This window comes from Larus michahellis, chromosome 3 (genome assembly GCF_964199755.1).
Source record: "Larus michahellis chromosome 3, bLarMic1.1, whole genome shotgun sequence".
NCBI lineage: Eukaryota > Metazoa > Chordata > Aves > Charadriiformes > Laridae > Larus > Larus michahellis.
In genome coordinates this window covers 58937348-58963143 of record NC_133898.1, presented here as the reverse complement: position 1 = coordinate 58963143, position 25796 = coordinate 58937348, and the positions used below count along the sequence as shown (strand labels likewise).

Genomic DNA, 25796 nt, shown 5'->3' with positions numbered 1-25796 from the left:
GAGATTGTGTGTCTAAGATTAGTTTTGTCCTTAAAAACATTTACCACATTGCTACGGTATTTTCAAAGAAGCTGCGATCTTATCATATACATCTGTCCAGGTTTTAATATAATCAGAAAAGCATATGGTTATGCATATTAACTTATTATGAGAAGGAGACGCTTTAGGCAGACCTCAGTTTTCAGCTTTAATAACTTGTCTATTTATATGCTGTTCGAAAGCTTGCTAAATGACACAGTGAGGGCCAAAATCTACTCTGTTTTGAGGATGCAGATTTCACTGATTGAATCAGGAGTAACGTGCATTAGCAACTGCGAAAACAGTCAGTTAGGGCTTATATTTTTGACATTTTTAAAAATGTCATCGTAACAATGCAGAGAAAGGTCAAGGGATTAAAGCTGCTTAAGTCTGGAAATTTAATAAATATCAGCAACACTTGTCTTCCAACTTTTGCCTTTCTTGGTTCCAACATTCCTCTATATATTCTTCAGGTGCTCGCTGTCTGCACAGAGGCAAGGAGATTGTGTTGCCAGGATGGTTACAAGAGTACAGAGGGGCCACATTTAAAAGCAAAAATGCATAGTTGATAAGGCATGCTCATTGGCTTTTGGGAGCCTAGGAGATGAACTTATTATCTCTTCTGAGATAAATTGATTTTAAAAAGCTTCAGTGTACAGAGCTGGAAAATTTAAGAGCAGTGTAAAAAAACCAGAAATCATTACTGAAATCTGGAGGATCACCAAGTACACCTTATGGAACAGCCATGTCAAGATTACTACGGAATCAGAAAAGACAAACGGCTCTACAAGAAGTTTTCGAAGTCTACTAAAGGTCAGTTGAAATGAAAGGTATATCATTGTATACCTTTTTCTGACCCCTGAAAAGGCTTTATTTTGGCTGATGACTATTGGTATAGTATTTTTGCATAAGGATTTCCATATTTAGCTAGGTAGTTTGCCTACCCTAACCTTAGGCCAGTGCTTTTTGATAAATTCCAAGCTCTTATTAACTTAAAACCAAACTTTTAAATGGTGTCTTTAAAAAAAAAGAAAAGACTGAAATTATCTGGACTGAATTTCTATTGATTTTATTTTTAAAAAACAGAGGCTCAAGCAAATGATTGCTGAAAAAAATGAGGGTTGCAGGCTTATACAATGCCTCTGAGAATTCTTACAATATAGAATGGCAATATTTCCAAACTGTCTTATTGCATCTTCCTTAGCTTACAAACAGGGCATATCAAACCAATAAGACATGCTAAAAACAAAATGAAGAGATTACAAAGCAAACAAAACAGGATCTGATAAAAAATGTAAATCGCTAGACTCTGCTAGAGGTAAATTTAACTTCTTATTTAAAAATAGTATTTAAAGATATTATTTTAAAGACATCATCTGACAGCTTGCTGCAACTATTAAAAAAGGAAAAACAGACAAACTGTTTATTTACTGAATTAATATACAAGAACCTTCTGAAATAATTTATTACATTGTGGTCTGCAATCAAAGGAACTGTATCTGATGCGTCTTTTTGTCCTCTCTGTTCTCTGCTCCCTAAGATTATTCAATTATTCAATTTTGGGGAAAATACCATACCTGGAAAGACAACTGAGTAGCAAAGTTCTCAATGGCACTAGGACCATGTTTGGTGGCATACTGCTAAGACATCTGCCCAGGGAGAATCACCTCTCTTCAAGGAGGCATTGGCCCCTTAATTAGTGCAGTGCCTTTGTGGCTTCTTTCCCTGTATTGCTTGCTAAAAGCAGCTGTGGTTGGTGCTTTCCTTGGACTCACTTTCACTCAGTAAGCTTTAGAGAAGCCTCATCATAACATCCAAAGAAAAGCTCAGGAACAGCAGGACCTTTATCAGGACTTAAATCCTGTTGTGTTGAGTTTCATTTGGCACTTCTCAGCTGCAGATTAGGGTCTATCTCAATAGCCAGCAAACAAACACCATGACTAATAATTATATCTGAAATGCATTGCTGAAACAGCTCTGAAATATCTTGTTGGAACACGACTGCCAGACTTGCTTTCAACCCTACATCCCAAAGACAGCTGTAACTGAAATTTTACAAGTAGTAACTTGCAAGAGTTTTCCCCCATGGCACTCCATCTTCTGTTAAATCTCATCAACGGTTATAATAAAATAATGTTTGCATTTCCAATGAAAAAATCCAACTGAGAAAGAAAAGGCTGTTAACAAAGTCATGCTTCAAAATGTCACCTCACACATTGCCTGGGAAAAGAGGTTAGATGCTACAGTTTTCCTTGGCAATGTTAATCAGATTAATTACTTCATTTTGCTTACAATTCAAGAAGCTAATGGTTTTGCTATTTTTGTAGGTGGATATCTGCCTATAGCAAAAAGTATTAATGGTCAAAGATAAACAGATTTAAGAAAAAAAAATCCAATCTAAATTATTTATTTCTCTGACATCATAGTGCTAGAAAAAAAAAAATTAAAACATCACTTCCTGAATTGCATCCACTTTATTGACATTATGTTATAGGTGTCAACTCTGTCAGAATATCGTCTGTCAAAACGAGTTAGTGAAAAATTTAGTACTTCACTTTTAATGAAGAATAGGTTTGTAATGGCATTTCAATTTTCCTTCATCCTCTTGTTAGCACTTGATAAATGCTCTCTCACAAGCAGTATTGCTCTTCTGACATGATGCCTGCACTCTAATCTAGCGAATCTAAAGAAAGTCAAAGGCAGAAAGCTTTCTAGTTTTCTTAACATTTCTTGAGATCTCTGCAAGCTATTTTCATCTTGACGATTTAATTTGAATGCATTAGTTGTTTTTTTTCTCCCCTCCTAAATAACATTTTATGTTGAGTGGATATTCATATTAGCAGAGATTGATGAACACAAAACAGTATGTCAATGAAAAACATCTGAAGCACTTCTGTATGTTCAGGTATGTATATACAACAAGAGGGGGGGTGAACTATTTTGTCTCCTACCTATCAGGTGCAGTGAAAAAATTTTATTTAATCACAAATGACCTTTTCTTTCTTTTCTCATAGAGTTGAGATCTGTCATAGTGCTACACTGGGAATAGACACTTCCCGTAAGATATCTGCTGTATTTACTATCCTTAAGAAATAAAATATGTTTTTCTTCAATGCAAAACCCAACTGTAGGCACAGCTAAAGGCACAACAATGACTCAAGTGGCCCAAACGCTGACTGGGCAATCTTTCTGAGCAACACCATCAGAGATTTGCCATCTTCTGAACACACACAGCAAGAGCCATCTGCTACACGGGGAGCTCTGTCACTGGAGCTGACTCAAAGTTTGTCAAAAGCATGAGCAGAAGGGAGGAGACATGCTGAGATACGGGCTGGGTAAAAGCTCTGGAGCAGCAGGTTGGTCGCTCCTGGGAGTTCCCAAGATGCAGAAGCTGGGAGCCCTGGCCGCTACTCTCCAGAGCTGTCACTCCCACAGCAGCATCAGCAGCTACTGTCTCATATATCGTCTCTTCCCCTAATGACACCAACCAGCCCAGCCTACCAGATTAAGCACAGACAAATTGGGCAGCAGAACTGTGTCTTCCTCTGTCTCACAGTAAGCCCTCGCAGCCACATTACATTCTTTGCTTAGATCTGAACTGGTCTTCCTGTCTTGGAAAAAAAGGAAATTATGCCATTTGGCTTCCGTCGGTAGTATAGGAATCCAAAAGGTAACAGAGAAACATTAGAAGCTGGGAACTTCAGGAAAGAAAAGAAAGAAAGAAAGAAAGAAAAGGATACTGATAAAGGACAATGATGGTGGGTCAGTGCTAGAAGGGATTTTGTGGATCAGGAAGAAGCATTTAATAAGTTTTTATGTTCTGTATTTTAGGAAAGAGTTAGATAATGTATACCTACCAGAAGACGATGACGGTGTTGATGGTGATGATGAATGGTAATTTTCCTTCCCAACTCAGAAGGAAATCAAGTGGCAGCTCCAAAAGCAGGCATTTTAAAATGGATGTGTTCAGATAACTTCTGACAGAAGTTGCTGACGAGCTCTCTGAACTACTAATAATTATTTTCAATAGCTTTCAGAAGTTGTGAAGTGCCAGAGGACTGCAACAAAGGCACTGTTGTGCAATACTTTAAAAGAATAAGTGAGTTAACCTGAGTAATTACAGGTCTGTCAGCCTGACATCCATTCTGGACAAAATAACTCAGGAGCTGACATGGAACTTGAGTAGGAAAAAAATGAAGGGAGTGGGGCAATAAAACAGGTGCGAATCATTATGTGTATGTGGAAACTAGATCTTTCAAATTCAGTTATCCAAAATATCTTTTATCAATGGATTTACAAGCTTGGTTATTAAAAGTAATAATGTCAATGCAATAGTTAGATTTCCACAGGACATCTACCTTCATTTTGCATGACATTTTGGCTATGAACGTGGAATGGTAAGAATCAGTATCACATACATAAAATAGATATTAAAATCTGGCTGGTAGGTCTCAACATATACTTGCAATGAAGGAGCACTCATTGAATGGGTGTCTCTTTATTGTGTCTCATAAGAATCTGCTGTTAGATTTTACAAGTTAACATTAATGAGTAACCTGAAAAAAAAAATACAAAAGCATTACCAATAACATTTGGAAACGACAGAAAGATTGGGCAACAAGTTACTAATGCAGCATGATCTAGATAATTCAGTAAACTGGGCATAGACAAAGAAATATGCAGTTAAATGCACACATAAATTTAAACTCTCGGGAAGTAAAATGCTGCACGTACAGGATCGTGGACTCCATCATAGGGTGAAATTGCTGGCTTGGGGATTATAATACATAAGGACTGAAGGTAATGCTGTGGCTAAAAAATAATGGAATTGGTTTTTAGTTACGTAAATATTTCATGGCATTATGACTGCTTCTGCAGTAATATCCAGTACTCTAAGATACTGGGAAAATGGTCAAGTTTCAAAGACTAGCCATCAAGATCATGAAAGATGGGAAGATGTTACTTACAGTGACCTATCCAAGGGCTCAATCTCCTTCTCAGATAAAAAAAAAAAAAAACAAACCTCCAAAGCAAGAATCAAACGCAGCTTTTAATTGTAGAAGGAATTAAATTCTCGGACAACATTCCAAGAGAACTATTGGCATCAAGGAACTTACCAGTCTGGATTTTAAAATGTGTTAAGTGTACACACACAATTACACAATGTTGGGAGTCCATGAAGGAGATGCTTGAAGAATCATGTGATTTTGAGTTGGACTGGATCTTGGGAAACTTCTGCTCAAGTGATACCAAAGCTGGACCTCTGTCTCTACTCTGCATTCCTAAAATATATTCCCTATTTTGAAATAGCTGAAATTCTCATATAATCACACCCTCTAGAACACTTGGGAATATCTTAAAAATTAAGAAACTTTCAAACTTAAGTGTAGCAAATGTCATTTATGTGTAACATGCCCCTATAACTTGTCAGCGCAGTTGGTCACAGAGATATCCAGGCTACTTAAGCATGAAGCATCCAACCTGGGGACTGTCCATTAGAGTGCTGTAGGCTGCAAATCGGGATTAAATAATATTACACTTCTAAGTACTTGACTAGCTACAGTTTGAAACGCTAATGCCGTTATCTCTAATGTGTTACTTGTGAAAGCTTCAGTATGCCGACATTACAAACTCAACAAGGCCTCTGCAGACATAAAAGTTCAAGAAAAGCATTGAGAGCACTCATCAGAGAAGTGAGGAATATAGCTTCAATTTCAACATGAGGGGATAAGAAAATACATCTGTCACACAGGAGAGTGACTTAGTCCCTGAAATACAGTATTTCTTGAGCTGGACTCTACTGCATCTGACTGCAATGGAGTTAACTTTCTTTATAGCAGCCTGTATGTGGCTCTGCTTTGGATTTGTGGCTACAGGAGCGTCAATAACACACCAATGTTTTGGCTGTTGCTGAACAGTGCTTGCACAGCACCAAGGCCTTCTCTTTTTTTCTGCTCTGCCCCCTCCTTCCCCCACAGTGAGTAGGCTGAGGACGGGGAAGAAACTGGATGGGGACACAACCAGGACAGCTGATCCAAACTGGCCATGGGATTACTCCATACGATATGACAATGTGCTCAGCAATAAAAACTGATGCAGAAGGGGAATTTGGGCTTCCAAGGGGGTTGTTGCTTGGAGACTGACTTGGGCATAGGTCTGCCTGTCAGATGTGGTGAGCAATTTTCTTTGTTTCACTTGGAGGTTTTTTCCCTGCTTCTTGTATCCATGAAGCTGTCTTTATCTCAACACACAAATTTTCTTGCTCTTGTTCTTCCTATTTTCTCTCCTCATCCCATTGGTACAGAGCAGGGACGAGTAAGTGAGTGACCGTGTGGTGGGTGGCTGGCTGCTGGCCAGGGTCAACCCACCACTTGGAACAATGAACACATAAAAAGTTCTTGCAAAATACAGCAGTGTAACATCTGACAGTAATGCTTCATAAAAATGGTATTCCCATCTTCTCAGGGGAAAAGCTGATCCAGACTCTCTTCAATGTCGTTAATGAGATAACATGTAAAATAAGAATCACTTAAGAGTGATCCAGAATAAAACATTTTTTTTATGTTGAAACAATTTATTTTCAGTTATCCAAAAAATGTTTTTGCATAATAAATAAATGAATGAATCACCTGTACAGCTGAGGTCTAGCCAATTACCATTTCAAGATGAGTTAGGATTAAGGTAAAACATCCCCTTTTTTTTTTTTTGCTTTTTGTCATGTAACAGCGAACCATATCTGGATCCCTCTTGTCTACTGGATCTGTTCCTAATTAGCAGTCAAGCAGAACTCCTTGATGGATGCAGAACTTAAATGGTGTGAATAAAATCAAAGTTGCAGAAATTAAGGGTTAAACATCCGTGCTTGCAAGTGTGCATCATCCCCACCCTCCTTTGCCTATTGGTGCTCCCGATTACAGTACGGAGAACATCCTTTTCCCTTTATTCTAAATAACAATGGCCTTTGTCACCACAAAGATAATTAGTAGCAGCATAAAGCCAAGTTTCCCTGAGACTGAAATTCAAATGTACATCACCATGAAGAAATTCTTTGTAAAGACTTACATTTTTAGAACATATCCCTGAAATTTTTCTACATAAAAAGAGGGCAAACTGATGAAATATTGTTTCTGTTAGTAAGATGTACAATCTTTCCCTCAGCTCCTCTGTTTTATAAGTCTCTTTCCTCATAAACATGTACATTTTCCTTGTATGCATGTATATTTGCATTGAAATTGTGTAATAATTATACCCAAAACATCTTCCTATGGAAATCAGTGGCAAATCTTCCATTGACATCAATGGAATCAGATGGAAAGTGAATTCTATTCTTAGATTAAAATAACTTACAATAATAAAAGGCTAATTATGATCTAACTGTAATGACTATAAAGCCCTTCTCAAATACTTTGCCCGTCTGAAAACTAAGCTTGCAGGTCAGCTCAGACAGATTTTTTTTTTTTCAGTCTAAATAAAATGGACTTCACAGTGACTGAGGGCATGATCATCAATTCTCTGTGGTTCAGAGATGCTTACATCTGGTCGTTAAAACTGCCGAAACATGGTGGCTTATGGTAAAAACATGAAAAGAACAGTACTGAAGAAGAGAGATTTGGCAATAAATGTGTGTTTTTCCAGATGGCAATACCTTCTGAAAACAATAAATAGTCAAGTGAGCTTTTTAGAAACTGTTCTAGGTATTAATATAGATTCTGAAATACAGGCTTGGGAGGGGAGGCTGCAGGAAGGGCTGGGAGAACGTGGTACAGAAAGGTACAGGCTATGATTTTTAGGGGATGGGATGATGAGACCCAGAGTCAGAGGCAGAGCCGGTTAGAAGATTCCTATAGGATGTTTCCTCCTTTGGAAGGTGATGATTCAGTGAAATCAAATGATTCTACAAGAATCTCTTCATTTCAACAAATTTCTCCCCAGAACAAGGCAGCTGCTGTTCCATGGAATCTCCCAGGCAGTCACCTTCTGTGTTCTGCTGGGTACACAATGAAACCTGCCTACTGAGCAATGAAGCATACATAGTGCTTATTCTGAATATGAGCTCTAATTTCTAATATTTTTTAAAAAATCTGATTCACAAAATATTATGTATTCTGTCATTTAAGTTAGTATTTGTTAGAGGCTAGACAATTTAAGATGGTTCCTTTGGAAGTCAATAAAGTTAGTAGTTTGTACTAGTATAAGGAGGCTGGCAACACCAAAAAGCCAGTAGCCTTTTACAAGAGAAGTCTTTGTGTGATGGAGACACAGAAATAGTTCTTTTCTTTTTCTCCTCTGAATGTTATTTTCCTGCATGTATTATGATAAAAGAGCTGTCTGAGCTTGTGAATTTAAGAACATACAAATCAGTACTCTAAAAGTATTAATTTAAAAATGAGAGAGGAAAAAAATCCAGGTGATCTTTACCCTGGTGAAACCCGGATTCTAGCAAGTGGGTAATAAAAGCAGAACAAATAAAATATTTAAAAATAAATCCTAATTCTTACATGGGCAAATACAATGAAGTTTCAGCATTCGTTTAGCTGCCTACTTACCTGGATCTCTGATTCACAAAATCAGAAAAGATAGCCAAGCTAATCAGTTATTTCAGCACACCACTTTAAATTACGAAAGACAGCAGCAAGTAACTTTCACCTGTCTCTTCAAAGCAGCACATCCAAAATCCTGCCCTTTTTCTCCAGCGGGCTGCAGCCTCTAGTCAACCCACTTATCAGTTTTCATAATCCTCTGATATGCACAGTTCTAAGGCTGTTTGGTTTCGCCTTAGCCTAACCCACTACGTAGACCTTTACAAGGCTTGTAAATGTTAGCTTTATCGGTAGAAAGCCTGTCTTTAATGTGAGATAAGCACATCGTGCCTAACCTTGTAAGGCACTGGACACTGCTGTGATGTGAGCAGTCTCCAGAAACTGTGTCCTCTAAGTGTATGGCTAATTCTTGTCCTCCATAATTCAAGTGCTTAAAGTTAAGTTAGTGTTCACCTGCCTTTGGGATCAAGCGAGAGTATTCTGCACTTGAAAGGATCTTTCCATAGAGTCAGATGTATGGCTAAATTTCAGTCAATAGCTAATCTCCTATTGACTTCATTAAAACCAAATCATAGTTCTGAACGTAAATACAGATGCATTGCCAGAATTTCAAAGAGCATTTTATTATTCATATGTCCTCAGGATATGAACTATAAAAAGCAGCGATGTGACTTTGGATACTTGTGGTACCAGCACATTTCTGCTTCACACTTCATAGGCAACACCACAGCCATGACAAAAGTGGAATACATTATTTCACATACCTTTGGACTCAGAAGAAAAGGCACAAATAGGTGTGACAAGGACAATGAGTTTTCAAACATGACTAGACTCTAAATTGCTTTGTAAGAGGACATGAAGATGTTCATTGCATGAAGGGGTAGCATTTGTAACATGCTGGTTGTGTTCCGAAACAACCAGAAAATATCAATGCCTGTATTTTCTCTGTTAAAATTAAAATAAATATTCACCACTGGGTTCCTTTCTAGAAAAACCATTGGGTAAAAATGTTAATTACCCTAGCTACAAACCTCTTGTTTTCTTCTGTAGTGTTTTTTTTTATTTATTTATTTTGCATGGGCTGTCAGATGAATTATATCATTTTAGGTACAAAGTAGTATTCTAATTAATGAGACCATAGAAAAATGTCACTGCATCCTTTTGGAAAACTTGCTGTTTTCTTCAGTCACAGGGGCCAATATTTATGTCATAAGAGAACAAGTGCAGTATACAATCCACAGTGAAAATTTCCACCAAGGAAACAAAAATTGTAGGAACTAAAGCACTCTGTAATCTAATGGTAAAATGCATAACAAACACCAAGTGAACAAATATTAACTTGAAATAATGCACATGAACTGCAATAGCAGACTGAAGTTGACTGAGGGCATTATTTTGTCCCGAGTTTCTCTTCCTCTACAATCAGTATCAACAGCACAAGATACTTTGAATTTTCCAAGGCAGCTGAGCAGATGAATGAACATATGAATGTTAAAGTACTCTTTAAATTAAACTTTTTTTTTCTGCCTGCTTATGTAATCAAAACTATCCATAAATGAGTAGGATTTAATGCCAGAAAGAACCATCAGCTCTTCGTATGTGACCACCTGTATAATGCCAGGCCATACATTTACTCCAGATCCCACTGCGCTGTGTCCAGTGACTCACATTTTGAATAAAACTGTTCTGGAACGTCTGTGGCAAATTTGATTAGACAACATCAAAAGTCTTGAAAACATATCACTTTCCTCAGTCAGTTGTCCCAGTGGTTAAACACTGTCACCAGTTAAAAGGTTTGTCTTTTTTCTAATCGGAGTTTGTTGGCTTACCAGCAATTGGTGCTTGTTATGCATTTACTCATTAGGATACAGAGCCCTTTAGCTCCTGCTGGTTTTGTTTGCTTGGAGGAAATGAAACATTTTTTGACAAATCAAGCTGTATTTCTTTTTGACAAACTAGGTGGACTGAGCTGGTTTAGATTCCTTCTCTAAGGCATTTTTTTCAGACCTGTAATCATTTAGTTTTATCCCTACGTCTTTTCAATATTATAACTTTCTTTTTAAAATGTTGACAATAGAACTGAACAAAGAATAGTAAAATTAAAACTAATAATCGAGATTGAGGTAAAGTTCGCGTTCTGTCAAGGATGACCTTAGCTTTCTGCATTTTGGGTTGGAGTTTTTTTGATGCAGCTCCTCTATAACCATATAGTGAATTTAGGACTTCTTTTAGGGACACAGCTCTCCTATGTAAATTGCACATGTGCTTTATTCCTGTATTTATGGTTGACATTTGACTGTATTAGCATGTGTTTTCTTATACTGGGCCTAGCTTATCAAGAGATCTGAATCTTCCCTTTTCTCCCCATTAATTGCCATTTCACAATAGGATTATTTCACAGATCTGCATATCTTGTCAGCAATTATGCTTTGTATATCATTGATGGAGGCAGTGATGCATTAGACCCTTTGTCAAGCTCTGTGCAATGCAGTAGACATAATCTCATTTGATGGTCACTCTTTACTCACTGAGGTCAGTGTGCTGAGTTTTAATTTATGCAACGTCTGTTTTCCTGACATTGCATAGTGCTTTTTAAATAAAAAAATCCTATAATACTAATTCAGTGCCTTACAGAAATCCAAGATATTTCATCCTCACTGTTATCTGTAGCTACCAAGTTTGCACTTTGATCAGGGAATAAAATCAGGTTTGTTTGAGAAGACCTATTTTCTGTAGAGTCACACTGATTGGTTGTAATTTAATTACAATCTTTTGTCAGCTGAATCCTGTATCATCATCTTATTATTTTTCTGGGGATTGCTGTCTGGCATAGCTCATTTGTCTTTTCTGTTTGGATTTTTGGCACAACTCAACACTGTCCATTTTTGGCTGTTCCATAACACATTGAAATTAATACCCATTGCCTCCCTCAGCTTCGTAACATCAGTTTTGCACACTACTGTACTCGTGCTGCAGACTCAGACTTTTACTACATCCTTATCCTACCCTTTCGCAAGACATCATCATAGGAGGACACTGTCGCAGGCATGGTTAGGGGCATGTGTTTAACAGAATACTGGCCATCTCTGTCTCAGGTCAGTGACAAATCTGGAAGGAGCTCCTGGAAAACCTTCCTGTCATTCTTGTAATTTCACGTGCAGGTTAGCACTGTGTGGGAAGGAGGAGGAATTCTGGCTTTGGGTGACCGACACTGGCACCGTGTCACTTCCTGTGCACAGACTGAGCTGTCAGATGTTGGAATCCTAGTCAAACTTGACAGTGGATAAAGAATGGTTTGAATGGAGCAGGTATCCACCTGAAGGAGGAAGGCTAAGCCTATTTACAAGGGAATGCAGTGACACCTGAGGACCACGGCTATAGTGCCTTGACAGGGAAGGGAACAAGAAAGGACTAATGAGAAGTCAGGTGGCTTAGCTGAGGAAGTTCCTGCAGGGTGTGCTGTGGCTAGGTGATACCCAGGCCACCGGGGCTGCTGCCTGCCTCGTTGCCCCTTCTCAAAATCTTGAACACCTTTATTCCAAGCAGAGACGCTGTCCCAGCTCAGCACTTTGCTTCAGATAGCTGTAGAGTTTTTAATCTGATCCTGAATATGAGTTTTTCCTTCCATGGAATTATGGCCTGGCAAATAAGGGCATCCTCTGAGAGAATCCTGTTGGCCCATTGCTGTAGACCATTCTGACCAGTTCGGCAAGAGTGGATTTTAACTTTCCAGTCCTTCAAATCATCCTACCAGTTTTAGCAATGCTGATAATATAGCATTCCTGTACAGCACCGTCAATATTCAGTTTCACATGTTTGCTGCTCAGGCAAGAGACTGAGATTTATGCATGTGGAGCCTGCAGTCAGAGAAATACGTTCTCACCAGGAGGATCACTATCTTTCAATACCCAGCATGAGGGTCTACATGCCAAATTTCCATGTGCTAAAGCCTCTAAACAGCACCATGTGGGCAAGGCAGGCTTATATAAATAAGCATGAAAGGTTTTCTCACTTCCCGACAATTAATTACAAATTTATCTTTTATATTCTGCTCCACATAGGAGACATTCGATGTTCAATGGAGCCTGGCCAGACATTTTAAGAAAGTATTTATGAATACTTATTCATATTTCAAATAGCTGTCACTTCAGCAATATTCATGCCTCATTCTTATTGCTGTTTGCCAGGATGAGTTTTGTTTGAATAAATGTTTGGGGAATTACTAGCTTGTGTAAATCCATCTGTATCCACAGACGAATAAGGATGAAAGTTGCTGGTCAAATAACTGCAAATTGTGACTGCATTTAAGAAAATGAAAGTTTGCTCCTTAAACAATTCGAAAAGAAAAAGAAGACTTAAATTCACTGGGGCATTTGTATGGGAAGAAATGAACTAGATTCAGCCTTCTAGTTGGAAGGAAAAGAATATGTATATGAGTACCCTCTAATATCTATGCAAATCCAACAAACACAGTTTGCCTTCACACAATTTTACACTACTTTCAATTAACTATGAGATCCTTCTAGCTGTGGGATTCGCAAGCCCTGTGGATTTTTAGTGCTTTCTGAGGAATGCCAGATCCATAACCTAAAACGATAACATCTGATGGCCACGCTGAGCCCCATTCAGGATCCAATGGTCTCAACAGAGGACCACCAACTAACTTCAATGAGCCTTGTATCAAGAGTGTTACACCTGTTACACCTGCTCTCTCCACCAGCGCGGAACATGACCTTCTCTGCTTTGTGTACCAGAACTGCCCAAACGCCTGTCCTTACAACATTTCTATCAAATTTCAAAGGTACTTATACATCATTGTTGGCATAATTCAAATATACTTTAAGAAAACGATTTGTTTAAAAACATTCAAGAGAGGATACAAATGGAAATTGTTCAAACAGAGGACCATGGCATTGTATAACCAACAATAGGAGTTTTCAGTAAAATGAAATATCTGTCGCACTGGTTTGTGATGGACACCAGCCATCTAGGTAGTGGCATGTCACAGGAGGAAAGGACAGCTTGTGATGCACAGTACTTCTCATTAAAAAGCACCCCACGTGTTCACAAAATGCTATTAACACACCCTGGCTCTGTATGTAGTACTGCCAGACTGTATGTTAGATAACGGAAAATGAAGGCAAATCTTACATACTGTGCATTGATTTCTTTTTCATGTGTGTCACTCATCTGCCCATTGAACTCACAAAAGAAGAAGCAACTCTTGATTTAGTCTTGAACAGTATACAAGGCCTTATAAAGACCTAACTATACAAAAAATAGTCTGTAATTGTGACTGTACTTTTACTGAAAAAAATCAGTAATAGTAATATTTAATTTAAAACAAAATAAATTCTAAAAAACTGAGAAAGCTAATTTCGAGGAAATTAAAAGGAGCAGATAAAAGAGTGAAATACTAGCAAATTACATGGAAACTACTCAGAAATATATGAGAGGCTGAAAACCGAAGTCCAAAAGGATCAAAAAAGCCAGCGTGATAAAGCAGAAACATAAATTTCCTAAAGCTATTAAAATAAAATGAAAGAAAACAAAACAAAATGAAATAAGTAATAAAATAAAAAATAAAAAATTAAAATAAAATTAAAGTAAAATGAAATAAAATAAAACAAAACTTTAAAAGTCTAAGTTGTGTCCTAATGAGGGAAAGAGAACAGAGTATACCTCGGCAAATGAAATACAAAACCACAATAAAACAAGATGAAACAATTTTGAGATATAAAGGCATAGAAACTAATAACCCACCGTTCTTCAAATATTCCAGAAATGGGAAACTCGCCTGATATTCAGTGATAACCAGTTATATAAAAAGAGCACTCGGGGAAGATAAAACCATAGCAGAAAAGTTAAATCAATTCTCTGAGGAGTCTGCACTGCCTGTGAAGGCGGATAGGATGGTTCTCATACAAAGGTTGTTCCTTATGTGGGATAAGGCTGAACCGTTGTCTCAGCGTGTCAACAGAATGCATTTTAGAACAAATCCATAACATGGAATTTAACAAATTGCCAATGTCAGCTACTTTTCTGTTGTGGTACGTTACCAGCAGTTAAAGTGGCCTTAGTACCAAAACAGAGAGAAGCGGGAAAAGCAATTTTATATCACATATCAGTTTTCATTTTTTAACAGAATTTATAGAGAGTGCAGAGGTATAGAGGGTAAACCAATGAAAAACAGAAATGACATTTCTGCAAACTTAAGATTTTTCTGCACAAAGCTAATTGGTAGGAACCACAACAAAAATAGTATTAATGCACAAGTAAATAAATATGCCATATTAGGAAGAACTAACATAGCTTTTGCAGACAAAATACGTACCTCAGACATTTATTAGACTTCTTTGTTGGAGGTAACCATATGAATGATACCATTGCTATTGAGTACTTGGAATTTAAGAAAGCTTTTGATGAGGTCCCTTATTAAAGGCTCTGACAGAAATAGAGGTAACACGGGATAAGACAGAAACGTCCTGGATTAATAATTGGCTAACAGACAGGAACCAAAGATTAGGAAATAAATTTTGTGTATAGCAAATGAAGAGTAACGCACATGAGGAAAACCCCATGTATACTGGCCTCTGAAGTAGAATTTACCATTTAAGAAAAGGTTTTGTGGTAATTTTAAAGTATTTTCTGACAACATCCATTCAGTGCCTGGTGGTAGCTAAAAAGGTAATTGGAAATTACTTTTTACTGGAAATAAACTGGAAGTTTATTAGGAAAGTTCTGAGAGTAATACTGAAATTGTTACTTCAGGAATGAATTACACCATGGTTTACCCCCACCCTGAATACTGAATATAGCACTGTTTCCCCACATTTCATATTGGAATTAGAAGTACAGAATAATGATCAGGATTAAGAAATTGTGAGAGGTTTTGTATCACTGTATGAAAGTAATGCAGTCATCAAGGAACAGTTTAAATAACAGGAAACACTTGTTCACACAGCATACAATTAAGTTACAGAATTCATTGTTATGCTACTATGGAGACTGAAGTATAAATAAATACAAAAAGGGATTAGATTAATTAACAAAGGAAAGGTCCATTGGCAGCTGGTAGCCCTAGTATTTGGGAAGTTGCTCCATACTGGAGCTGTGAAGGCATGCTCTGTACATGCCCTGCTCTTCCTTCTTTTAATATTGAGCCCACTGTTGAAGGACCAGTACGGAAGTTTCACTATTCCTTTAATTTTTATTTCCTTTCCTCAGTTTATTTTTCCCATGAAACAACTACTACGAAGAGCCTTTATATATACACCATTCTTAGGCATACTTCTTACATACCATTTGTCTACAGTGTGAGGTGTTCTAATTGGGACCGGGTTTTAAAAAATAGCCCTCATCCCGTAAGTGTTTCTTCACTGGTGAAGAGCTAAGATTGATGTAAACTCAGTTGATTTCAGTGACTTTTTGCCACTCTAGGGTCCATGAACAGACGCTTGTGGGCACTCCTTTGTAATGGACAGGAACTGGGGACGCAGCCCAAGAGTCAGCAATGGCTACAACGGCTTCAAAGATCACAGGACTCTTGCCACCTCTCTCAGCAGCCAACTTTGTGCTGCATTGATAGGCAAACCAGATCTAGAAATCGTTCTTTATTAATAGAATTAATAATAATATATTAATTGAAATAATAATAATAACAACAACAACAACAATATTAGTGTTTGGGCAACAACAACAATATTAGCTTTTGGGAAAAGGTCCAGTCTGAAAAATTAGCCAGCAAAACCGAGCTGGTTCCCCTCCGGATGGCATTCATTTGTTGCACACCTCTCCCCACCCATCTCCGGCAATATCCCTTAGATACCTGCAGACGCAGGGATGATTTCTTTAGGTGAAACGCTATTGTCGTTCATGTCCAGTGAGTCCAGCCCTCCCATTCAGACTGCCAGCACAGGTGTTAATTACTGCCATCTGTGACGGTGGCTTATGCTGCGAACACCTGCCACCCAGAAAATACACTGAAATCCCCGCTTTGTTTCACATGGGTCAGTGAGCACCAATTAGTAATGACTTTGATGAGTATTTTTCTGGGTTGTGTGTGGCAGGTGCAATGCTTCTGGTCTCCCACTACAGTTACCAGCTCACTGATGCATCAGACCCCTGAAGAATCTATCTCAATGGGCAACACTACTTCTAGATATATGATTTCATTTCACATAGCTTTTGGCTCCCCGTCTGAGAAACCTAAGTGCAAGCACCTTCATATTATGAACCATATGTTCAAAGGAATATTTCAGAGGGATTTTCACATAGCTTTTCGAGAAAGCCAAATCATTAAACTTTTTTAAAACAGTCTTCAGTGAGACAAGAATCCTGCAGGAGTTCACAAGGATCGTGGGACATACAAATCTGAAAGCAAAGGTATAACGCAGAAAAAAAAAAAAAAAGAAGTAAAGCACAAATGAACCCATGGTGTTGACTGATAAATATGAACTCTAGCAATATTGCTGAGAAGGCAGGCACAGAAGTTAGATCAGTCTTTTGAGCTGATTTAATTCATGCAGCTGCCAGTTGTGCAGTTGAAAAGCTACATCATTCGTGAATTTAGGAGCACTGCAAAGCAATATATTTCGAAGAAAGAATTTCTCTTGATCTCTACAGTGTTTGTCACCCACAATAATTTTGTCAACATCAATCAATGTAAATGATTCTCCCAGTACCTTCTAATAAATACAATTAATGCGTCCAATGAAGGGAATATTCTAGTCCCTACTTGTTTTCAAATTAATTTCTCTCCTCCTTGGGACATATCTCTCTCCTTTTTCCTTATCACAAAGCCTCTGAAGATGGTGAAAATGGAGAAATGGAGAAAAAAAGAGACTGGAATATGCATTTGTGAACACACATCTCAGGTGCAATTCACAGCAGTCCATGAGGCTAATATTTAAGAGCATTTTTGTAACTGATAGTTCCTATAGAAATATTTGTAAACTCTGAAATTTCAAACATTTGAATTGGAGCTGCTGTTCTCTATTGCCCGACCATAATTTTATCAGAAAGTATCAATCATCGAGTGACACCATGGATTTAATAATATAACACTGTTAGAAACAGCTGTAGGAATGCCTTGCAAGAAATTAAGCATAATTGTACAAAAATTATTCCTTTGAGCTATTTGATGGATATTGCCCTATTTATCTCTAAATAGAAGTATTTTCTGGCACCTCTGAAACTACTTCAGTGAGTTCTACTGAAACAACTTATTTCCTGTGAAATTTGCAAGACAGTGCGCGATTCACTACCTTCCCTCCTCTTTCCAACATATATAACCATGCTTATGAGTTTCCAGGAGGTCACTACAATGGGGAGCGTGTGGCAGTCAGGTCATCAAAAATCACCGTGAAGATAATCTACCTACCATCTACTTTGATCTGAAAGTCTTTAAAGTTGTGCCATCTGCTTCTTCACAGTTCATTTTAAGCCTTATGCTCAAGCAAAAGGAACAGCCTGGCAATACAAATCTGACAAAATTGATCAAGATCAGAAACATCGCAGTGCTCTCAGTAAAATTAATCCATAAGCAAGCAAAATTTGCTGCAATTAACTCAATCATTCCATTTCCAAAGGTGTTTCTACAAAGCCTGCATGTTAATCTGTTGGAATGGAAATGTTTCTTATAAAGGGGTATTTGTATGGAAGTGTAAGAATGGTCCATAAATCACAAACGGCACTCAAATGGATCTATTCTGCACATTCAGACTGCATATTCAGATTTTGCATTCACAGAATTAAAAATCTCACATACATTTTATAAGGTTAACACATATGCAACAACTGAAATGAAAAGCCAGGCAGATGCACTAAGCATTTCTATTTGTTTATTCAGAAGTCATCTCCTTGGAACATGAGGTGATAGAAAGGCTTCTTACACCATCATCTCTCCTACTTTTTGTGTAAGAGGAACAGCTAAAGGTGAGGAGGGATTTGGTGGAGACTCCATCCTGATCACTAGCAAGGGTGCAGGCATCTTGTGGGTTTTGGAAGTTGGTGTATCCTACAGCAATCTCACAACCGCTCTGCATTTTCTGGAGACAACCCTGTTAACTTCTGTGCCTTCAGCATCAAAACAGTGCAGAGGTGGTGCCAGCCATCTCCGCTCAGCATTTCTTGCCTTGTCCCAGGGGCAGCCCAGAGTCTGTTCGCTGGGAAGGGAAGGACGTGTCCCCTTGCGGTTCTTCACAGTTTTACCAAATAACTAGTGGCTGCCTAGTAAATTGAGAATAATACCTGACTCTGAGGTTATCTCACTGAAGACCAGAATATCTCACTTGGAAAGTAACGGTTAGCAAATGAAATATTCTGGTGTGCCCAACTTAACACATGTGCTTTTGATGCCTTTGATTTCATAGGAAGCCTTGGCTTGGAGTTAGACATCCACTTATGTGCATTTCCAGATAAGAATGACTTCCAAGCCTAAAAGCTGAGATGTACGTACGCCAAGAACTCCAACACTGAATTACCTTTGAAAAAGCCTTAAAAAAATAATAGCCTTGAAAATGCCTTGAAGCTACTATACAGTCACACAGCCTTCTGACAGCAGATGCACGGATTTCTCACATCGTTTAATGACTGCTGCCCACTCTGGAAAAAATGCACTCTCATGATCTGCAACTATGCTCAACTGAGATACATAATAAAATAACCAAACATAGTAACTCCCCTTTCTTTGTTCTTGAATGTGGAGCTTTATGTGTCAATTTTAATCTAAAAGGAGCAATGTGCTATGTGGGCCTTTGAAAACGGATTTTATTCTCTAACTGAGAAGTTTCTACCCAAGTGCAGTGTTTATGCATCTTAATAAACAACGGTGCAAAAAAAAACCCAGGCCAAAACAAGTGTGGCATACCTCCATGCAACTTCATGTACTAGTGTGTAGAGACTGTGTATAGTTAAATGTCATCAACACTAATTTACACTAATTATCATATAAACACATGAAGAATAAAATTTCATGGCAAATGTAACATAGTATAATGGGGACTACTTAAAGACATCATGCTACAGATAGGGTGACTTTATTATCTTCATTCTCATGGCATGTGTGGGCTTCATGTTAAGAAAGGTGGGCACTAATTGTGTGGTATTTATTTCTGGTTTTCATTAAAGGTATAATTGTGTAGGCTGATATTGTTTTGGGCATTCAAATAACTCCAACTACAGTATAGGAGTAGAAGAAGGGTAAACAGAGGAGTTGGATGGTCCAGACTGTCTGAAAAAGGTTGCATCACCTCTGGGCTATTTCTGTGACCTGGGCCAGTGCAGGCTGAGGAGCAGGGCTAGCCGACACAGGTGTCAGTCAGCTCAGTGGTCTCATTGCATCCCCTTGTGGCTGGGTGGCTACAAGAGCTGAGCATCGTCCATCCCCATGAGAACCAGGGGTCGGGTAGAAACTAAGCAGCTTTTCTGCTTTCAAGGGGTGTCCACACTGGATCTGGAGTACTTGGAAGGTGAAACAACTAACTTCTTCATAGTGCCAACCTGTGCATTTCCTAGAAAGATGCTGATTTCTCACAGTCCCTGCTGAAGCAATTCTCCAACCCATGATACCCTAGAATTCCTCCCAGCACATTTTGCAGCCCACCATAAAGACAGCGTAGAGACCTATGAGTAAGTGTGGAGGAGGAATGTTTCTAACTACACTTTATCCCTGTATTTCCAAACATAGCACGGATGGAGCAGCTCCTGTTCACGCAGACTATTATTCAGAGTGGCTTTGTGTTGTCTGCAAAGAATGATCCCACCTTTAACACACCAGCAAGCAGATCTCTCACAGTGAATGCACGGGATTTCAAGCAACAGAAATGTAACAATTTACACCAATTTTCATGAATGCTGATTTAACTTTAAATAGGAAAAAAAAAAAAAAGGTCTTTGGAATCCACCCAACAGCAATTGGGATGAGGTTAATAACTTGTCTTTCTGGTAAGAAACACAGAAGAGTTGAAGCTTGCTATATATTTCCAGTGGAATTTGTAGCTTGAATCCAATAATAAAGGTATGGCAGATACAAATTAATAAAATTTTTTTTAAAAACCAAATATTAATCTTGAGCTGCATAATGTTCAAAATCCTTGTGACATTTCCTAGCAGGAGACTGTTGCCTTGTGGGGCAGAACTGATCCACTGTTTTCAAAAGTATCACTTCAAAGTCTACAAAAATATCTTGCAACAAGCATTTTTCATCTGTCAGTAGCATACTCATAAAAATAGGGATTCCATTAAAATTTCTCACAAGCAGTGACTGCAATTACTACTTATAATGATCTTTTAAAAATGAATGAACAAATAACCTTCATAATCTGTTGTCTTTTCCAAAAGAGATAGGTCCCACTCATGTTAAGGAGAATTACATCTACAGAGATGAGAGAGCAGGGGAGCAGGTCCCTTAAGGCAGCTCCCTGGGCGCTGTGAGTTCGAAATAGCTCCCCGAAGGGCACTGAAGGGAGAGATGCCGATTTACATCAACAAAGAATTTACCCCTTTCATGTTTATTTTTCACCCTGGCCTGCCACAAGATCTAATCATATCTGCCGGCAATAGAGAAGCTTAATAGCTCGTGTCCAACTCTTGCTACCAGTTCGTTTTCTCATCTGAACAGGGCATAAATGAACTGCAAATGTCAGGTTATTGCTTCCTGATCTTACTTCACCCACCCCACCCCGAATTGCAGCACTTCACATTTTAGGTATCCAGTTCAATCCAATTCACCCTTGAATGTCATATATGCAACTCTTCCTGGAGATTCTTTTATTTATTCATCATAATACGTGTTCTTAACTCTTTTTACTTAGTCATCTCTGTGAGAATAAAAGATGTGGAGTCAGCTCAGTAAGCAGATGGAATCATAAATCAAATCCATACAAGAGATACAGTCAGGTAAACAGAATAGCTGCAAAACTGTGGCAATAATGTGGTCAGGTTTGCAATTTTGTACTTAAAAATCCCATTTTGAGGATCATAACTGGACTAGAGGAAAGTCACAGCAATAAAGCAGAAGAGTTTGCTTTCTATCAAATGCAATTACTTCTGTAATTTATGTCAGTCCACCTAGCCTGGCCATAAATCAGTGTCTCCTTTTTAAAATACCCTTGCTTTTTATATTCTTCTCCTGATATTTGAGATTAATAAAACCTGTTGACTATGAATAGATTTTACAGAGCAACCTTTTTTACTACTGCTCAAGCTGCATGAAAACGTGCTTGCCCGGACCTGCTGGCAAACTACCCACTGCCCTCTCTCTCCCAGGGGACACGGCTTTGCAGGGGCTCTCTGGACTGCAGAGGGATGTTCAGGTTTCTTTCCTCTGTGTTCGCAGTCCCGGAAAGCGAGTTCACACGCAGCAAAGCCAGCAGCTAATCCCGGAGTCCCTGCCGAGCCGTGACTCCGTTTTGCTCAAGCAGAAATGCCAAACTTCCCGTGGTGGCAGCGTTGTGAGACCTGCTCGCCAGCCCCGCGGGCAACCTCCGGACCCCTGGAGCCGTCAGCTCCAGATGCGAGCATCTGACAAGTTTGTATTTACAAATACACGAACTACGCTCGGTGTGTGAACGAGGACGGGGGACGGGACCACCGGGGAGACGGCCGATGCCTTGCGGGGTTTCCTGCGCTGCTGACACCCCTCCCATTGCCCGCAGCCGCGGCTCCCGGGGCCAGGGGGGGGTCCTGCGTGCCGGGGGGAACCGCAACCCCCCCAGCACTTTTTCCCGTTCCCCTTACGGTCTCCCCGGGTGGCGGCGGCCGGTGGTCCCTCGAGGAGAAGCCGGCTCCCCCAGATAACGCAGTACCGGCGCGTCCCCGCGGAGCTCCCCGCCGAGGGGCGCGGTGCCCCGGGGCCGACCGGGAGAGCGGCCGGGGGCTGCCGGGGGAGGCAGGGGGCTACCCCATACCTACCTTCCGTGTGGACGGCGGAGACGTAGGTCCAGTTGTAGCGCTTGACGATGTCGAGCATGGCCCTGGCTTGCAGCGTGTCGGAGGGGACCACCCTGAGGAAGTATTTGTAGAGCGTTTTGTCGCTCAGGTCGATGCTGGTGGCGGAGTAAGCGATCTGGGGGATGTCGAAAAGCTGGAGCAGATTTTGGACTTGGATAGCAACCGAGCTGGAGCCGGGGCCGATGACCCCCGCGATGGGCTTTTTCACTCTGGACTGGGGCTGGGGCTGCGAGTCGGAAACGCAGCGGGTGCCTCCGTCCCTGTCGTCCCTGATGGAGATGAGGGAGTCCCGTATGAACTCGATGCTCTGCTCCAGGGCCACCGAGGAGTGCCAGCAGGAGTCTCGGATCTCGCTGCCCAGGGTGATGTTAGGCAGCAGGACCGGGTCGGCGTTAATTTTATCCAAAGTGTGAAACATGGCTTCGACTCTCTGGATGCCGTATTGCTCCCGGATTTCCCCGCACTTCCTTTCGGGCACTTTCTCAGCCGGCGGCTGGTGATGGACAGAGAAGAGGGCCCCGATGATGACATCCCCGTCCGTCCGAGCCACCGACCGCTGCGAGGAGGCTGCGGAGAGAAGCACCTTGCGCCCGGCGCTCCTGGGCAGTACGTCCATCTCCAGGAGCAGAGCAGGGAAAAAGACCAGCAGCACGCCAATCATTTTGTTGCACGATGTCATCCAGACCCAGGTTACCAATTTCAAGGGCTCCTCTTGCCTGCACATGGTTTAAGGACATGTAGAAAATGGCATCCGCTTCCCCCCCGCCAGCGCCCAAGTTGCTCCAAATAGCATCACAGCCAAGTCTTACAGCATCGCTCTCGAAGGTGCCCAGTCAGCCGTCATCCTAGTGACTTTTAACCTGGTGGCATAGAAACCGGGGATAAAACACGCTAATCAGGAAATCGATGTCAAACCAGAGCTCGATAAAGCAACCCCGCACAGTTCGAGGAGATGACTGCTTCCCCAAATGCCCAGGTCAAATTGCTTCGTTAAGAGCTCTCGAAAGGAAGTTTCAAGAGGGATTAAAATATTTATTTTATTTGCCTTGACATACGATCATGCATACTCACATATGTTAAGTTTATATGATCCTTTTCCTGTCCGCTTTTCAAGCCAAGGAAGCTGTTTCCCGCACCTCCAGCTGGCACACACCCTCCCCTCCGCCCTCGGGAAGTTTTGAAAGTTTCACGAGGTAGTTAGCTCATCGGAGAAGCGTCCCAGCCTGGCCCCAGCGGCCCCAGCCCTGAAAGTGGGGTGACAACTGCTTCTCTTCTCACATTCTGATTACCTGAAGGCATTTCTCAGCTCAGGAATTTCCTTTTCCAATACAGAAAGGGGTGAAAGGAGAGCGGGTGCAATCTGCCCTGCCAGCGACGGGAAATGTCATTTAAAGGTCAGCGAAGGGAGGAAGAAAGGAACAGCTTTGCAGTTTAGATTAACTTTTCCGTGTGTAGGGGGCAAAACTGTAATTCAGCCAGGGACACACATATGCAAGCGGGGGGGGAATACATGTTAGTTACTAAGGCAACGGCGGGCAAAGTCCTGATGTGCCTTACCGGCACGCCTGCCTTGCCTGCAGGCTTCTGGCGAGGAGAGGCGACCGGCCCGGCGGCTGGGCTTTGGAGGCTTGAAACGCCGGGCTGGAAAGGGGGCGGGCGGCGCGGCTGTCACCGCCGCCGCCACCGCCGCCACCGCCGCCGCCGGGGACCCGCAGCGCGGCCGGCCCGGGTCCCTGTTGCACGGCGGCGCCTTCAGCACCCGGGACAGCGCCCTGCAGCCCGCTGCCCCTGGCCCCGCTGTCCCCCTGCCCCGGCACCCCGCTGTCCCGCTGCCCCCCTGCCCCGGTACCCGCTATCCCGCCGTCCCCCTGCCCCCGTACCCCGCTGTCCCCCTGCCCCGCCAACCCGCTATCCCGCTGTCCCGCCGTCCTGTTGCCCCGCTGCCCCAGTGTCCCGCTGCCCCAGTGTCCCGCTGCCCCGGCCCCGCCGCCACCGGCTCGTCCTCCCCCCGAGCACCGCTGGGCGCGTCCCCCAAAACTTCTGTCCCCCGCCCGGCGCCGCTGCCGCGGTCCCCCCGTATGTACACACGTACACACACACACACATACACACCCGAGGCACGGAGAACGGCCGCGGCACGCACCGCACCAGACTGGCCGCCGCTCCCCCGTCCCTCCCCGGCGCCGGTGCTGGTGCCGGTGCCGCGGCGGGGCTGCCCACCGAGCGGAGCGGAGGGCTGGAGACGGTCACGGGGAAGGCGATGCTCCGCGGAGAGCCGCCGTCCTGGCTGTGCGTCCACACATGCACGCAGGCACAGCCGCCTGAAGTCGGCTCCCCCGGGCAGCCCCGCAGACCGTCTCCCGAGTGCCTTTCCCCGCCTGCCCCACCTGCAGCCCCACGGCCGAGACCCGCCGTCTGTCCGGAGGGTTACCCCCGAAACGTACCTGTCCGGACGAGGCAGCGGCTCCCTGCCCGCTCGGAGCAGGCATTGGCGGCTCTCCGGCCGCCCCGAGCTGGCGCGCTGGCGGCGGGGCGAGGGCTGTGGGCTGGGCGCTGGTGCCCTCTGTCTTCAGCACCGCTCCACCGCAAGGAAAAAAACAGGTCATCCCGGGCTCATCCATTATCTCATACAGAAGGATCAGTCATTTTCTCCCCCTCCTTAATTTCTTCGGCTATTGTTTTGTAAGCGAGCAAGGAAGCATCACCCTGCGGCGGCAGGGGAGGTGTTTGTTCTCACCTCCCGCGGCCCTTAATTCATTATCCTCTTGCCACAATTAGCAAGAGCGAGAGCAAAAGCAAGAGGCTGCTGTTCGAAGGGGACCCAGACCACGCTCGGGGGACCCGAGATAGTGAAATGTGCCGTTCTGCCTCACGGGCAGCGTTTCGTTATTGAAACAAATATTTATTTTTTTTTTTAAAAAAAGATACTGCAACAAGATAAATCACCTGTAAGTATAAAGGCATTGAGATTACAGTTTTCAGGTCAAGATGAATCTAAATGAAGCACGTGAGAGGCATGTCAGATTAAAATAATACCAGATTGAATAATCATAATTCAGACGACCTGCTTGCATCCCTAACACAGGTCTCGGGTGTTTTACTTGACTGTATGAAAGTTAAAGTTAGATTACCTCCCCACTGGGAACTCTATAGATATTTGCCCTACTTTTGAAAGAAAGAGGCAAGGACAAACATTTAACTATTGCTCATTCAGAGAAGGGTTTGCAGTGAATGCTGCCTCAGGGGTGTCTTCTCCCTGTGTCAATATTTGCACTTTTTTTACTG

The 25796-nt window shown here is 41.6% G+C and overlaps 1 protein-coding gene across 12 annotated transcripts in view; it reads right to left on the bottom strand.

Annotated features, from left to right (window-relative positions):
• GRM1 (glutamate metabotropic receptor 1) overlaps positions 1-25345 on the bottom strand; it is a 189575-nt gene extending 164230 nt beyond the window's left edge. For 10 of the 12 annotated variants that reach the window (XR_012586193.1, XR_012586194.1, XR_012586195.1 and 7 more), the window contains exons 1-2: positions 24956-25090; positions 22473-23371 (exon numbers count right to left, since the gene is read on the bottom strand). Coding sequence is in view for 9 of the 12 variants with exons in the window: in XM_074580345.1 (XP_074436446.1) it covers positions 22473-23235 (763 nt within the window). In the remaining 3 variants the exon portion in view is untranslated. Of the gene's footprint in view, positions 1-22472; positions 23372-23582; positions 23648-24955 lie in introns of those variants that run through there. The other 2 variants (XM_074580346.1, XM_074580347.1) reach the window with 2 other exon arrangements.
• Positions 25346-25796: the final 451 nt, after the last annotated feature.